General features: G+C 57.4%; 1 protein-coding gene across 1 annotated transcript; it reads left to right on the forward strand.

Annotated features, from left to right (window-relative positions):
- Nucleotides 1-291: 291 nt before the first annotated feature.
- Nucleotides 292-12,050, forward strand: ETV5 (ETS variant transcription factor 5). The gene is made up of 12 exons (XM_086467630.1): nt 292-378; nt 504-591; nt 741-788; nt 893-943; nt 6,022-6,151; nt 6,290-6,541; nt 8,236-8,495; nt 9,251-9,310; nt 9,772-9,840; nt 10,197-10,366; nt 11,186-11,287; nt 11,465-12,050. Exons 1-12 carry the CDS (start codon nt 334-336, stop codon nt 11,684-11,686), a joined length of 1,497 nt encoding a protein of 498 aa, XP_086323756.1. The 5' UTR covers nt 292-333; the 3' UTR covers nt 11,687-12,050.
- The last annotated feature ends 1,804 nt before the right edge of the window (nt 12,051-13,854 follow it).

Raw genomic sequence — 13,854 nt, forward strand, 5'->3', positions numbered from 1 at the left:
GGGGCGCAGCGGCGCTGTCCTGCCGGTGTCCCTCCTCCCGCTCCCACGGCGCGTGATGTCACGGCCGTTTCTATAGAAATTGGGTGACATCACGAACCGGGGAGCTGCGACCCGCCACGGCAGGAGCGGGCCGGCTCCCCGGGGAGGCGCGGCGGCCCCGTACCGAGGCAGCCGCGGGGGTGGCAGGAGCCAGGGCCTGATCCTAACACCCCCGCCCCGCTCCTTTCCCTCCGTCTCCCAGCCGTGCACCTACTGGAGCTCGGGCTGGACCCCCATTCCCGGGCCGGCGTCGATGCTGAGCGGGCCGAGGGCACCGCCCGCCTCCCCCGCACCATGGACGGCTTCTATGACCAGCAGGTTCCCTTCATGGGCCCCGGGGTAAGTTTGCCCTGTGCCCCCCCCCTCCCCGCAGCTTGATGGGCCCCCCCTTGTCCTTGGGGGCAACCCCGCCCCGTCCCTGCCGCTGCCACCCTCACGGGCTGCTGTCACCCTGGTCCTTGCAGAAGTCCTGCGCAGAGGAGGGCCGAGGCCGTCCGGGGCCCGAGAGGAAAAGGAAATTTTTGGAGACTGACCTGGCCCACGACTCAGAAGGTAGGCAGGTCTGGCCTAGGCGGCTGTGGCCTCGCTGCAGCCCCACGAGACGGGTCTCCTTGCCTCCATCTGTTTAGAAATAACTCTGCAAATAATGGCAGTTTTATTTATTGTTCTATGGAGTGTGTGAGTCTCTCACTCTCTTCCAGAGCTCTTCCAGGATCTCAGCCAGCTCCAAGAGGCCTGGCTAGCTGAAGGCAAGTCTTCACCTTTGCCTTTTGCCCTGTAAAATCTCTCTGCAGGCATTTTTTTTTGAGAACCTAAACCACACTTTTTTTGCTTGTTTGTTTGGTTTTTTTAGCTCAGGTCCCTGATGATGAACAATTTGTCCCAGACTTCCCATCTGACAACTGTAAGTGATTGCTCTGGGTTTTCGTTTTCCGGACGGGGAAATGTTTGGGTGCCTGTGCAAAACCTTGTGCTGCCTTGGGAAAGCGGTTGCTGCTGGGGCTGAAACAGTGAAATCACAGACTCTTGGGAGAAAGCACATGCGGTTTAGGTTCATCGAGATGAAACTTGCAATGTCTTGTCTTTTGTAAATTATAGCTAAATGCGTGGAAATATCTCTAACTAATCTCTGGGCTCCTCTGAGACTTGCTGCTTGTTCGTAGTAACATTGATTTGCTTATAAACACTCCTTTTCAAGTGGGTGCAAGAGCCTGTGCTGGGCTCCTTGGTTAGCCACAATAGCTGCAGTTTCTGGAGCTTTTTACAGTCCTGGCCCAGCGCTGTTGGCAAGAGCAGACCTGAGCGGTGAAACTTGAGCTGCTTTAAGCAGCATTAATCACTGGCAAGCAAGCATCTTTAAAAGGAGGCCAGTGAAAACGCAGTCCCTCTTGAATTGCATAAGAGCGAGAGTTGGTTCTGAGCCGCAGTTCGTTGCCGGAACGGGTTAGCGGCGAGGGCAGGGGCTGGCTAATGGCGTGCGGTGGTTGCACGGCTCTCGGGTGGTGGCTCGGCTGGTGTTGGAGGGGAAGGGGGGGATCAGGGTGTTTTGAGTCATTACCTGGCAAACAGAAGTAGTAGCCTGGTGTTGGTGGCTGGGTTTTGCTGCTGAGCCAGAGAGCTACAGAACTTGAAATCAAATTTAGCCTGCAGTCGAACAGATTTTTTCATTCCAGCTTTGTCACAGCATGCAGCAAGGCTATCTTCTACAGTAAACGCATGTTAATTATTGCTCTTTGATTACTTCTGAGTGGGAAGCTCGCCATTAAACTGTTCCAGACAGCCAAAGTTTCAGATGCGCTTTTTTTCCTTGTCTCCCCGGAGATAAAAGGCGAGCCCAGAGTCAGAAACACAACTGACTGTTGACATCCTAGCGCAGCCCAGCAGCTCTTGCTTGGAGCGGTAGAAACTGCAGCGTGCGTGGGAGGGTGGCTCTTGGAGCTGAAGCTGTTTCCAGTGCCTTTTAGCAGTCTCTTGTTTCCTTGTAACCTGAAGAGCTCAGAGAAAGAGACAAACTTTTCTGGGCGATGCAGGGGAAAAAAAAATAAAAAGGCATTTGGTTGAGACTTAAAATGTTCTCCTGACCTGCTTGGCCTCTGCAGACCCAGCATTAAAATGATTCTTATAATTTGAAAGGAGATCTTGCTGCATGGCTCCCCACTGTAATAACCTTTCCTAACTTTACCAGGGAGAGAAAGCAAAGGTTTCCCTCATTGCTGTGCTGGGATGGAGGGGGATGGGGAGCCTGTCTCTTCCATACCAGCACTGACGAGAGCTTAAAGAGGAGAGAGTCTCTAGCTTGCAGCTTTCTGGACCCATATTTTCATTTCATTCTGGTTTTCAACTGTGTGGGATGTAGGGAGAAAGAGGAACAAATCTGGTGCAGCTTCCCCCCTGTACCCAACTTTTGCTCGCAGGGATGTGCTCCTTCCCTGGGCTGGGGGTCACGTAGGGATTCAGTGCCCGTTAGCTCCTGGGGGAAGATAAATTCCTCCCTAGTCCACATGGATATTTGCAGATGTGTGTTGGATTCCGCTCCCGCAGTTGTGTAGTTCTGTGCCTTTTCCTTGAGGAATCTGCTGCTCTCTTTTATCCTGAGCAAACCAGCTCCATCTCCTGCCCCCGTGGCACTGGTGTTCCCAAGTTTCCTCGGCACAGCAGCAAAAAGAGACAAACCAGGCTCAGTTTTGACCCCGTTGCTGTGGGGAATGCCCCCATGTGGGCCGTGTTGAGTCTTGGAGATGCTCCCAACTGCAGCATCGTGTTTTGCCTTGCTAAAACCCCTCATTGCCTGGCTGCTGCCCACAGGTCGGCTGCTGCCCACTTGCTGTTCCTGACTTTTGTAACCAAGGTCCGTGGCAGACACAAGCTTAAAGTTGGGGTCTGGCAGTAAAGTGCTGTAACGTGCTGGAGGGCAGCGAGTGGCTCCGCCGAGGAGGAAATCCCACCATGGGGATGGGGAAAACAGGGCTCCTCCAAATAAGGGACGCATTGTTCTCGGTGCCCTGGACCGACCGCGCAGCAAGAGGCCAGATTCGGTGCTTATAAGCTACCCAGAGAAGCGGCAGATTCTCCCTGGAGGTGAGGAGCCTGTGAGTGACCCCTGCAAAGCTCACCACACTCAACATCTCATTGTGTCCCTGGCTGGACATAGATGTGGGTTCGCTGGCAGCGCGGTCCTGTGTAGAAGGGTGTACGTACAATGTTGTTATCTCGATTGGCTGTTTAAATAACTGTGAAGTGATGGGGTCGTGGTGGGCAGATCAAGCACCACAAGAGGCTTTTCCTTTTGCAGGGGTTTGCTGCCAGGGGACTTGTGGCCCCCAGTGCCGGCGGGGCTAAAGCCACGGGCAGGGTGCGGAGTGGGGTTGCTTACACGCTGAAATGCAAGCAGGAGGTTTGTTTCTGAGGAAGGGTTGTTTAAAGCAAGGAAAGCAGGAGCCTGGACTTCTGTTTCTGACTCCTCTCCTGGTGTGATCTTGGATACGTACTGTAATGCTGGGGGATGGAGGGGCAGGTGCCAAGGTCCCCAGCTGGTGACCGGGCTGAAAGTGGTGGTTTGCTTGCCTTCCCTGTGGCTTGGGCAGCTGGTCCCACCAGCAAGCCAGCATCCTCCAGGCTCAGCCTCTTAGAGGTCCCATGACACTGATGGTTGGGAGCAACCTGCCCTGTCCCCCATGAAGGGATTCACCGGCAGTTCAAGGCCTTGAGCAGCATTGGGGTGTTACCTTTCCCACGGGAAACCTCTTCGCTGAAGACTGATGTTTGGTGCATCTCCAGCTTGGCTGGCGCTGGGGTGGTACACCTGAGGCTCCTCATCTTCCCCTCCTGGTTGTGCTGCCTTGCCAGCCAGGCACAGCAGCAGCATACGTGGCTGGCGCCCTTGCCTGGGGTCCTTCCATCCTTGGGGGGCTAAAGCAGCCCGGAGAGCAACTGTCAGGCACCCACAGGTGCTCTTGCCGCTCCCGTGGCTCAGTCCTGGTGTGGGTGTGCCGAGGCGTGTTCTCTGGCCCCATCTATAGTTAAGCTGCTCCCTCTGCGTATTTTTATTTTTTTTTTTTTTTTTTAGCTTTTAATTATAGTTCTGAGCACAGGACTGGAAAGGTTAAAAGCCGTTGAGCACTGGGGCAGGGCATCTCCTTTCCTGAGGACCCTCCTGCTGCCTTCCTCACTCCCTGCCCGGCTGCTCGCCACCGGGGGGACCCAAAACCAGCTCCTTCCCCCACCAAAAGCCGCACCACCGGCCTCGTTGAGCCCCTCAGCTCCCGCCAGTGGGTGCTTGGGCCTTGCCGGCCATGAGCTTGGCGGCAAGAGCGTGCCTTGCTGAGCAGCACTGGCTGGCCCCACTGTGTTTGTGTAAGGAATCCAAACGTTGCACAAACTCCAGGCTTGGCCAGCTGGTCTCTGTTAGGATCTTAAGGCTTGTTTCCCTTTCCTTGAATGGCAGTGCTAAGCTCTGGGGAAATTTTTCTTTTCTCCCCCCCCCCCCCCCCCCCCCCGCCTTCCCCAACCCCAGCCACATGAATGGAGCACTCCAAATTGTTTGTGAATGGAGGGTGGTGCCTGCTCAGAGACTTTTTTTTTTTTCCTCAATGAATAACCAGACCCCATTGTACGACTGGCAGCAGAAAAACAACCCGCTCCAACAACACGGAGTCTGTTAGGGAGAAACATGCCTGCAATAGGCAGCTGGAGCCCTTCCAAAACCAGTTTGCCTTCTATTTCCTGCAGCTCACGGGGCGCCCAGGCTTTGCCGACGCTGTGTCGGCCCCCTGTTAAGGCTGGAAATGCTGAGAGTGGCAGAATCTCACTGGGGGGAGGAGGAAGAGGATGATAAATCTGGCTTGGGAGCTGGTGGAAGGCGTGCAGGGGGCTATGCTGGCTCAGTGCTGGGCTTTGTGTTTCAAATCCTCCTTGGGGAGGGGTTTATGCCCTTGGTACCAGCTGTGCCGGGGCCCTTGCTGGGTAGGGGGTAGAGAGGGATGTCAGCAGCTCTTTAAAGGTTTTGACAAATTAGGGGAGCAACTAATTACCTGGCAAGCTGTGAACAGTTGTCCTGGAGCTATTTGCTCCTTTGCTGTAGCTGGGCTGTGTTTAGACTTTGCATGAAGCTAATACTCCACTTCCGATTCGTCTTGGCTCTCCTCTGCAGGCACTATTTAGGTAAAGATCTCTGAGGTGCTCTCCCTTTCCTAGAGTGCCAGCTTTTAGAAATTAATTAGGTTAAGTGTATATTACTCGGTTTAAAATTATATATAGCGAGTGGTCTTGGGGGGTGGGGCACTGAGAAGGATTTGGGTTTAATGGGACAGTTGCCACTTGAACTCATACAGTTGTGAGACCCCAGGACTTGGTCCCCTTGGAGCACCTTGGCTGGAGGAAGGTGGATCCCATTTAGCTGTTTGCTGACTCTCTGGCCCGCTAATTGGGAGTTGGATATGCCCCTGCAAGGGCCAGCAGCTTGTTGTGTCCTGCTTACAGGCTCTCGGAGCTCCAGGCTGTCAAGCCCCCTTGTTCCTCACCCCATGGCTCAGGGAAGTGGCCGCTGCCTACAGTGCCCAGCCTTGTTGCCCCTTGCTGAGGGGCTTTTCGCCCGGCCCAGGCACATGTCTCATCCGTGGCTGTTGTCAAGCCAGGACGAGCTCTGCCCTTGCTCTGCCTCCTCTTTCCCTGTGCTGTTCCCCTCTTGGATCCCAGCGGGGAATGACTGCCCCCTCTGAGAGTGATGTCAGCTGACAAGACTGTCCCAGCCCTGGGAGCTCTGCCCTCCCCTGCAGAAGTCAGCCCTGCCACCCCGGCTTGGTCCACCCACATGTCAGGGTCTGCTGGGGCACCACCCCACCATGGTTTGATTGCCTCCTGAGGGGGTGATTTCGCACCTGATTCCTGAGTGAAGAGCATGCAAGTGGGTGCTCCCCAGAGGTGATGTCCCCCATTGCATTCTCCTGCACAATTGGGCCTGTATCCTCCTCCGTCTCGTTGCAGTGGTCCTGCACGCCCCACCTCCGGCAAAGATCAAGCGGGAGCTGCACAGCCCTTCCTCAGAGCTGTCATCCTGCAGCCATGAGCAGGCTCTCTGTGCTGGCTATGGGGACAAGTGCCTCTACAACTGCTGGTAGGTACCACAGGGGCGGCTGCTGCCCACAGACCCCTCGGATCACGGCACCAGGACTAGTCTTGCTTGTCAGCCTCTGCTGTGCAGGGTGTCCTCGTTGGTGTTGCCATCAGCCCCTGGCCCCTCTCTCCTCCGCAGTGCCTACGACAGGAAGCCCCCCGCCGGGTTCAAGCCATTAACGCCACCCGCCACGCCGGTGTCTCCTGTGCACCAGGGATCGACCCTGCCGCCACCTGCCCCAGCTGTGCAGGCAGCTGCCCATGGGGCAGCCCCGGCCCCGCACCCGCTGCAGGAGCAGAGGCAGCAGACGTTCGCCGTGCCGCAGCCGCCTCACCCGCCCATGCACATGCCAAAGATGATGTCTGAAAACCAATACCCTGCAGAGCACAGGTAAAGCTTCCCCTGCCCAAGCGAGCAGCGGTGTCTTGTCTTTCCTTTGGCCCTCTTGGGATGGATTGGTGGCCTCAAGCTGTGAGAAGGGAAGGGGGATGCCCATCCCCTTGCTCGGGTCACAGACCGTGTGCCAGATGTTGCTGCCTGGGGGCCTATGGAAACCAGTGTGGTAAAACTTGCCTCTTCCCGCTGGGATCATGTGGCTCTTTCTCCCCATGGGGCAGCTCCCTGCGAATGGGGGTGTGCTCCTCCCAGCTTCAGGGACACCAGGCAGACACTTTGCCTCCCCCTCAGGAAAGGCGAGGGAGGCAGAGGCTGCCACCTGCATCTGTCCCTGCGGCGGCAGGCGATGGTGCTGAGTCAGGGCTCCTGCTCTCCTCTCTCCCACACGCTACAGCTCTTTGTTGTCTGAGCTGAGTGCTGCCGGGCTGGGAGCTGCGAGCATCCCCATCCTGCCACTGGGCTGAGGGTTGGTCCTTGGCTCCCCTGTGCATTGCCTGGTATCCTAGTTTTGGGGCTGTGGAGGGGAGAGGCCCTGCGTCCTTTCCAAGCTGTGGCTTTGTCCCCTGCCTGTGGAGGCTTTGCCGGTCCCCTCCCTCAGCCTGGGTATGCTCGTGCTATCGGTAGGCAGCATGGCACAGGTCACAGGTGACCTCCAGCTTTACTCGTAGCCTCCTGGATGCTCTCTGCTGTGGTGATGGCTGCTGTGTCACCAACAGCGGGGTGTCCCCTTCGGGCATGGGGCTGGATGTGGTGGCCAGCGAAGGTCATGGAAACCCTCGGGATGTGCCTGCAGTGGGCGAGCATCCCTCCCCGGTGAAGTGGGGCTCGGCTCCAGGTGACCTTCGAGCTATGTGGGGGGGCTGGCCACGAACCCTTGGGAAGTGCCGTGCCAGCATGGGGCTTGGGTTTCACTCAGGAAGGGCAGAGGGACACGGCTCGGAAATGGAGTAATCCCAGCCCGGCAGCTGGGAGGGCTCCAGTTACAAAGCCAAATAGCGCACGGCTGGCCGAGAGGAGCTGGGTGCAGAGATCAGAGATTGCCTTTCAAGGTGTCAGAGGACGAAGGATGTGGTATCGACCCCTCAAGATGGTCCCTTATCCACCACCAGCAGAGACCGTGTGGGTGCTTGAGTTGGTGGTGGCAGCACCCTGGAGCCTAAAATAGTGCTCCCCGCCGCTGAGTTCAAGGTTTAATCCCAGCCACGCAGGCGGATTAGTGGCTGCCTGGAGCTGCGGAGTGGATTTGGCTTTGCGTAAGCGCCCACCCAGGTGCAGCATCCCCCCAGGCCCCATGGCTCTGCCCTGCCACCCTGGGGGAAGTTTTTACTGTTTACAGAGATTTTACTGTTGTGGGGTGGTTTTTTTTTTGTTTCCTTTTCCTAATCTGATCCAGATATCCCTGATGCTGCACAGAGCTGCCATCACTGAAGCGCGTACTGCTTCGCAGCGATGGCCCACGTGCTGTCCTGCTCCTCCAGCGGGGGGTCCCCAGTGCTTTGAGGGGGACAGGCTCCCCAGCACCCCCCTGGGTCTCCATAAGATCAGCTCTCATGGTGGTTGTGCTCCTGAGGAACCAGCCCAGCCCATTGCGGGTGGGACACGATGCCACCCAGACCACCCTGGGGACCTGGTCTGGGATGGGAGCCTGCTGCCTCTTGGCAACACTGCATCCCTCTCCCTCCTCCCAGGTTTCAGAGGCAGCTGTCTGAGCCCTGCCACCCCTTCCCACCGCAGCCCGGGGTCCTGGGGGACAGCCGCCCTGTCTACCACCGGCAGCTGTCAGAGCCCCTTGGCCCCACTGTCCCCCGCCCTGCTCAGGGATTCAAGCAGGAGTACCATGACCCGCTCTACGAGCATAGCGGCCCCAACCTGCCCGGCGCCCCCAGCCACGGCTTCCAGCCCCCCGTGGGCATCAAGCAGGAGCCCCGGGACTACTGCATTGACTCAGGTGGGTGTGAGTTGCGGGGGCAGCCAGGTGCTGGCACTTGCGGGGGGTGCAGGTTACACAGGCGGAGCCGTCTCTGCCCTCTGTGGCTCAGGGGTGGCAGCATGGTGGGTGCAGGGTTGAGCCTCAGGCAGTGGGTGCTGTGCTACCCCAGGGCTCCTGCAGTGCTGGGCTGCTGCTCTGCCTGCAGTGGTAGATAATCTTCTTTTTTATTTTTTTTTTTCCTCTTTCCCCACCTCATCTCTTTCCGAGGTGGGGGCGATGGAACAGGCGTTCACCAGATGCCATACCGTGTGGTTTGTGCCATAGCCACGGGCTGGGGTGCCCCGTGGCACCCAGTGGGTCCCTCCCAGCAGCCCTGGCCTGGGGCCAGCTGTGATTTCTGGCTGCTGGACCCCACCAGCATGATGGAAAAATCCTCTAATCGCCTTAGGGCCTAAAAATAACCCCGACCTCAGGATGGAGGGTGGTATGGCCAAGCAGATGGCAGGGGAGGCGTGGTGATGCCTCCCTTCCTGCTGGGCCTGAATAATGTGGTGAAAACCTGAGCTGACTTAGACCTTGCTCCCAGTGCCCCTTCCCCCCAAAATCATACTGGTTTTCCCCCAAAGTTGGGGGCGGGGGGGGGGGGGCTGGGGGGAGATGGCTGGGCTTAGCCACAGGGGGTGCTTGCAGGGGGCAGGGGGGAAGATGCTGCTGAGTGCTTGGTGGGACCCGTGGGATGTAAATCCTTAAGGCCACCTTCATCTTCCTTGCAGAAGTGCCTAACTGCCAGTCCTCATACCTGCAGGGGGGTGTCTTCCCAAGCAGCCATGATGGTGAGTGCACCCCCGGCCGCCTCCTGCTCATAGCACCTCCTGGTGTGTCCAGTCCCATCACTCACTCGGGGCAGGCAGACCTTCCCTCCCTCCCAGCCGGCAGAGATGCCGAACACCCTGAAAACACCTGCAAGAGCCTGTGTGTGAGCAGCACCAGCACCACCGCTAAAAATAGGGCCTGTACCATGCAGCCACTGGCCCCTGCGAGAGCACAGCAACACTGCGCTGTGTAATCCGGGATAACACACCCGATATAGCTGCTTAGAAGGTTTTGGTCCCCCCAGCTCCCTGGGGTGAGGTGGGGACAGAGCTGGACGGTGCCACTGAAATAACTGGGGATGGATACTCCCAGTGTTGGGGGATGGGGTCTTGGGGCTGGATTGGGCCACGCTGGGGGTTTTCTGGGCTCTGGCTGGGGCGGTGGAGAGGCCCTGTGCTCACCAAGGATCTTCTTCCTCTAGGATTTTCGTATGAAAAGGACACACGATTGTATTTTGATGACACGTGCGTGGTACCGGAGAGGCTGGAAGGTAAGAACCTGTCCCCAGAGGAGGCTGGGGAGTGACTAGGGCTCATGGAGGGAGATTTGGGTGGCCGGGCTCCACAGCAGCCAGCTGTGCTGGCATGGTGCTCTTAAGAGCTGCCGAGCACCGTTCCACGTGGCTGCTCAGCCATGCCCTGTCCCTGCCACCCACCCCATGCCTCACCTGCCTGCAGCACCATCCCCAACACCTCTCCCCTCTCCAACCCTGTGGCCTGACTCTGCATGGGGGGTCCTGGCATAGGGGTGAGCCCAGTGTTGCTGTACATGTCCCCTGGCGGGTGGCACAGCCTGGGAGAGGGGCAGAGCCAGGATGTTTAACCAGCTGTGTCTTGGTGCGGGCAGGTAAAGTGAAGCAGGAGCCCACCCTGTACCGTGAAGGCCCTCCCTACCAGCGGCGCGGGTCCCTGCAGCTCTGGCAGTTCCTGGTCACCCTCCTGGATGACCCTGCCAATGCCCACTTCATCGCCTGGACTGGCCGGGGCATGGAGTTCAAGCTGATCGAGCCTGAGGAGGTACTGGGGGGAGGGTGGTCCTGCCCCAGCATCCAGCATGCTGGAGCTGGGGCTGCAGCCCCGGAGCAGCCACGGGGTGAGCCTGGGGATGCAGCAGGGGGCTGGATCCTCCCATGCAGCACAGCAGTTCACGCTCGTACTTGAAGCGAGACGTGTGTCTTTACTCTCCGGGCAGCTTTTGAGAGCGAGAGGGAAAAGCCAGCTGCCTGTCTGTGCTTAGCCATAGAAATTTGCCTTTTGGCACAACATGGCATGGCACCTGCTCTGCTCCTGGAGCCGCTGCTGGTCACCAGCTGTGGTGGCTTTGCCTCTGTGCCTGGTTGAGACCCGCCACTCAGCTGTGGCTCCCTCCCTCCTGTGCTGCTCCCATCCTTCGCCCTGGGTCCCTGGGCGGCAGCTCAGTGCCATGCCAAAGCCCTGCGGCTCTGCAGAAGGGTGACACAGAGGAAGAAGCTGTTTGGAGAGTAGTTGAAAGCAGCTGTAGCACCGAGCTGCGCATTGTGGGTAATTACCCATAATATATCTTATGCCGTGCATGGAAATTATGTTTTTTTGAAGCAGCTTTTTTGGCATGCTCCCGCTAATCAAATGTCTTTTGATTCTGCCCCTGGTTTGATATCAGCGGCGTTGTGGCAGCCAGTGCTTGGTGCTGGAGCATTTACTGCAGCAGGCGGGGAACTGCTCCAGGACTGCAATGGTGCTTTCACCCCTGGCTGCTCCAGCCCCCAGAAACGAGTCCCTGCCCTGCATTTTTGGTTATGATTTCCTTTGAGGATCCAGATGCGAGCCTTCATGGATGCTGCTTCTCTTCCCCCGCAGGTAGCGCGGCGCTGGGGCATCCAGAAGAACCGGCCGGCCATGAACTATGACAAGCTCAGCCGCTCCCTGCGCTACTACTATGAGAAGGGCATCATGCAGAAGGTGAGTGACCCTGCTGCCACGGGTGGGTGGGTGGAGGGTGTGACCGTGCCCCACTGTCACCCTGGCATCCTGGGACATGGCAGGAGAGGGGGTAAGTCCAGCATCGGTCGTGCTGTGGTTCTTATTCCCTGGGGGGGAAGGTCTGGGGCACCTCTCATGCCCTCCTCCTCCTCCTAGGTGGCCGGCGAGCGGTACGTCTATAAGTTTGTCTGCGACCCTGACGCCCTCTTTTCCATGGCCTACCCCGACAACCAGCGTCCCTTCCTGAAGACAGAGCCTGACTGCCCAGTGCCTGAGGAGGAGACGGTGCCGCTAACACACTTTGAGGACAGCCCGGCATACCTCCTGGAGATGGATCCCTGTGGCAGCCTTCCCTATGCAGAGGGCTTTGCTTACTGACTTGGCCAGCCGGTAGAGCCACGAGCACTAGCGCGTCTACTTTGAGCAAACACAGTTTTGTAAAGAATATTTTTTTGCTGTTCATAAGGAGAGGGGAAAAAAAAAAGCCAACAAAACCAAACCAAACCGCATGTGCGCACACGCAAATTGGAGGAATCTAAAATGCCCGGTGTGTGTCACCACCGAATTCCACCGTTACTGTCCAAGGGCTAGTGCATAGGACTGCCTGTGGCTGGCATCTCCCACCAAGCATCACCATGATGTTTTGGGGCAATGGGAGCTAAAGATGCAGTCTCTGACCTGGGTGCCCCATTCCTCGCCAGCACCGTGAGGGTTGAAGGCTCCAGCAGCACCCCAGGACTGGGCTGAGCCAGCGTGTGGCCACCTAGCCAATTGTCATGACAATCTGCTTTGCATTGAGCGTGATCTGCGTAGCTGCCTTGTGTGGTGGAAAGGGCTTCGATTTGCACAGAGGAGGGATGGGGGGGTGGGGAGGGGGCTGCCTAGGCCAGCACACTGGGGCTGATGTATGCAGCATCCTACCCCAACCCCGAGGAGCCTTCTGCCTTCTTCCCAAACTGCCTCTCCCTGTCCCACCCTTGTGATAGAACCCCATACAATGGTTTCTCAGCCCCTCCTGGGTCCTCTCCATGCCCTTCTTACTCCTCCTCCCCAGCTCAGCTGTAGGCCAAGGGTTGTATTTCAGGGGAGGAGAACCTGACACTGTTTCCCTCTCTTCCTTTTTGTTTTTTTTTTGATGTTTTAGGAGGGGAAAAAAAAGGTTTCTAAACTGATTTTTGTAGATTTTTTGTATTTTAAGGCAAAGCTATTTTTTGCAGCCCGGCTGCTGTTCCTAGAGCCCCTGGCTTTCCCGGTGCCATGCTCTTGGGGGGGTGCTTGCCCACGGCTCCCCAGGATGGCTGCCGAAGTATCTGGTCCACTCCATTTCACCACTCAAGCCCTCTTTCCCAGGGGAGCTGGGGCTGAACCTCAGTGCCAGCTCAGCTGGGCTCTCCCCCTGCTCGGCATGGCCGCAGAGCTGAGCTGTAAGGCTGCAGTGGGCAGGGATGGCGCAGTCCCCCACCACGCTTCCTGGGTACCCCACTTCCCTCCAGCTCCCCCTTCCCTGCTGCACCTCCTAACACTCCTCCACCACTCATATATCCATATGTCTATCCCTCAGCGGCTACCTGGTTTTGATGTAAATGCTGTATAGGATTTTTTTTCTCTTCCTTAGTTAGCTTTGGTTGGATTTTTTTTTTTTTGACTGATTCATTCTTTTTTGAGGAAGTATGAAGATTAACTCTGGGTAGACTTGGTTGCACTCCCTGTGGTGGCTGCAGCACCTGTGGGGAGCACTCAGTTGTGGAAACCCCACCTTGGGACAGTGTTTGAACCATTTGCTTGGCGGGGCAGGTCTACAGTGCAGAATGGGTTAATCTGAGGACTGATTTGAAATAATCTTTACTCGGGCAGGGCTATGTATCTCCTGCAAAGCTGCATTACATTCTGTACTGTGTACAATAAAGGATCTTGCTTTCTGTTCCTCCCTGGCTGCCTGGGCCCATGCTTTGCCTGCACAGTGGGTTGCTGCTCAGGCTGGGAAGGAGAAATGGGGGCAGAAGTGGTCTGGGGTATGGCCCATTGCTCAAGACATGGGGAGCCACATATCCTTTGCAGGAGCTGGGACCAGGTGGGGGTTCCAGGTCACTAGGGCAGGGCTGCCTCTCCCCAGCCCTGGGGCTGTTCCTCCCAGGTCTGGATGCTGCCACAGCTTTCACAAAGCCACGGCTGGTGAGAGGATCTGTTTTGGGCAGCTTCTCCTCAGCCAGGTGCCATTTCACGTTGCCTCTTCCTAAGGGTTTCTCAGCTGGTGGGTCCAGCTGCCTCTGTCCCTGGTGCTCCCCCCTGGAAACCCAAGTTCCCTGCCATCCAGCAGGGCTGAAGCTGGTGGGGACCTCTCAGTGGTGGTACCCAGAGAGGAAAGCCTTTTCAGGAACTCCTGGCAGTGGTCCCCCAGCACTTACTGGCCCTGTTTCTAGGCTGGGAAAAATCCCCACAGAGCAGCAGTGTCCGCAAAAGGCTGAAGGAGGTGGGTGAAGGGCAAGGGCTGCTCCACAAGGACTTGACTCAAGTGAAGGGTCTGTGTTTCACCTGGCAGGCTGGAG

Source organism: Leptosomus discolor, chromosome 7, assembly GCF_034619465.1.
Source record: "Leptosomus discolor isolate bLepDis1 chromosome 7, bLepDis1.hap2, whole genome shotgun sequence".
Taxonomy (NCBI): domain Eukaryota; kingdom Metazoa; phylum Chordata; class Aves; order Leptosomiformes; family Leptosomidae; genus Leptosomus; species Leptosomus discolor.

What these genes read in the sequence shown, in the direction of transcription:
- ETV5 (XM_086467630.1), top strand. Translation starts at nt 334, where the DNA reads ATGGACGGCTTCTATGACCAGCAGGTTCCCTTCATGGGCCCCGGG. An exon ending in AGAGGCCTGGCTAGCTGAAG is followed by an intron (nt 789 to 892) that starts GCAAGTCTTCAC and finishes TGGTTTTTTTAG; the next exon opens with CTCAGGTCCCTGATGATGAA. An exon ending in CAATACCCTGCAGAGCACAG is followed by an intron (nt 6,542 to 8,235) that starts GTAAAGCTTCCC and finishes CCCTCCTCCCAG; the next exon opens with GTTTCAGAGGCAGCTGTCTG.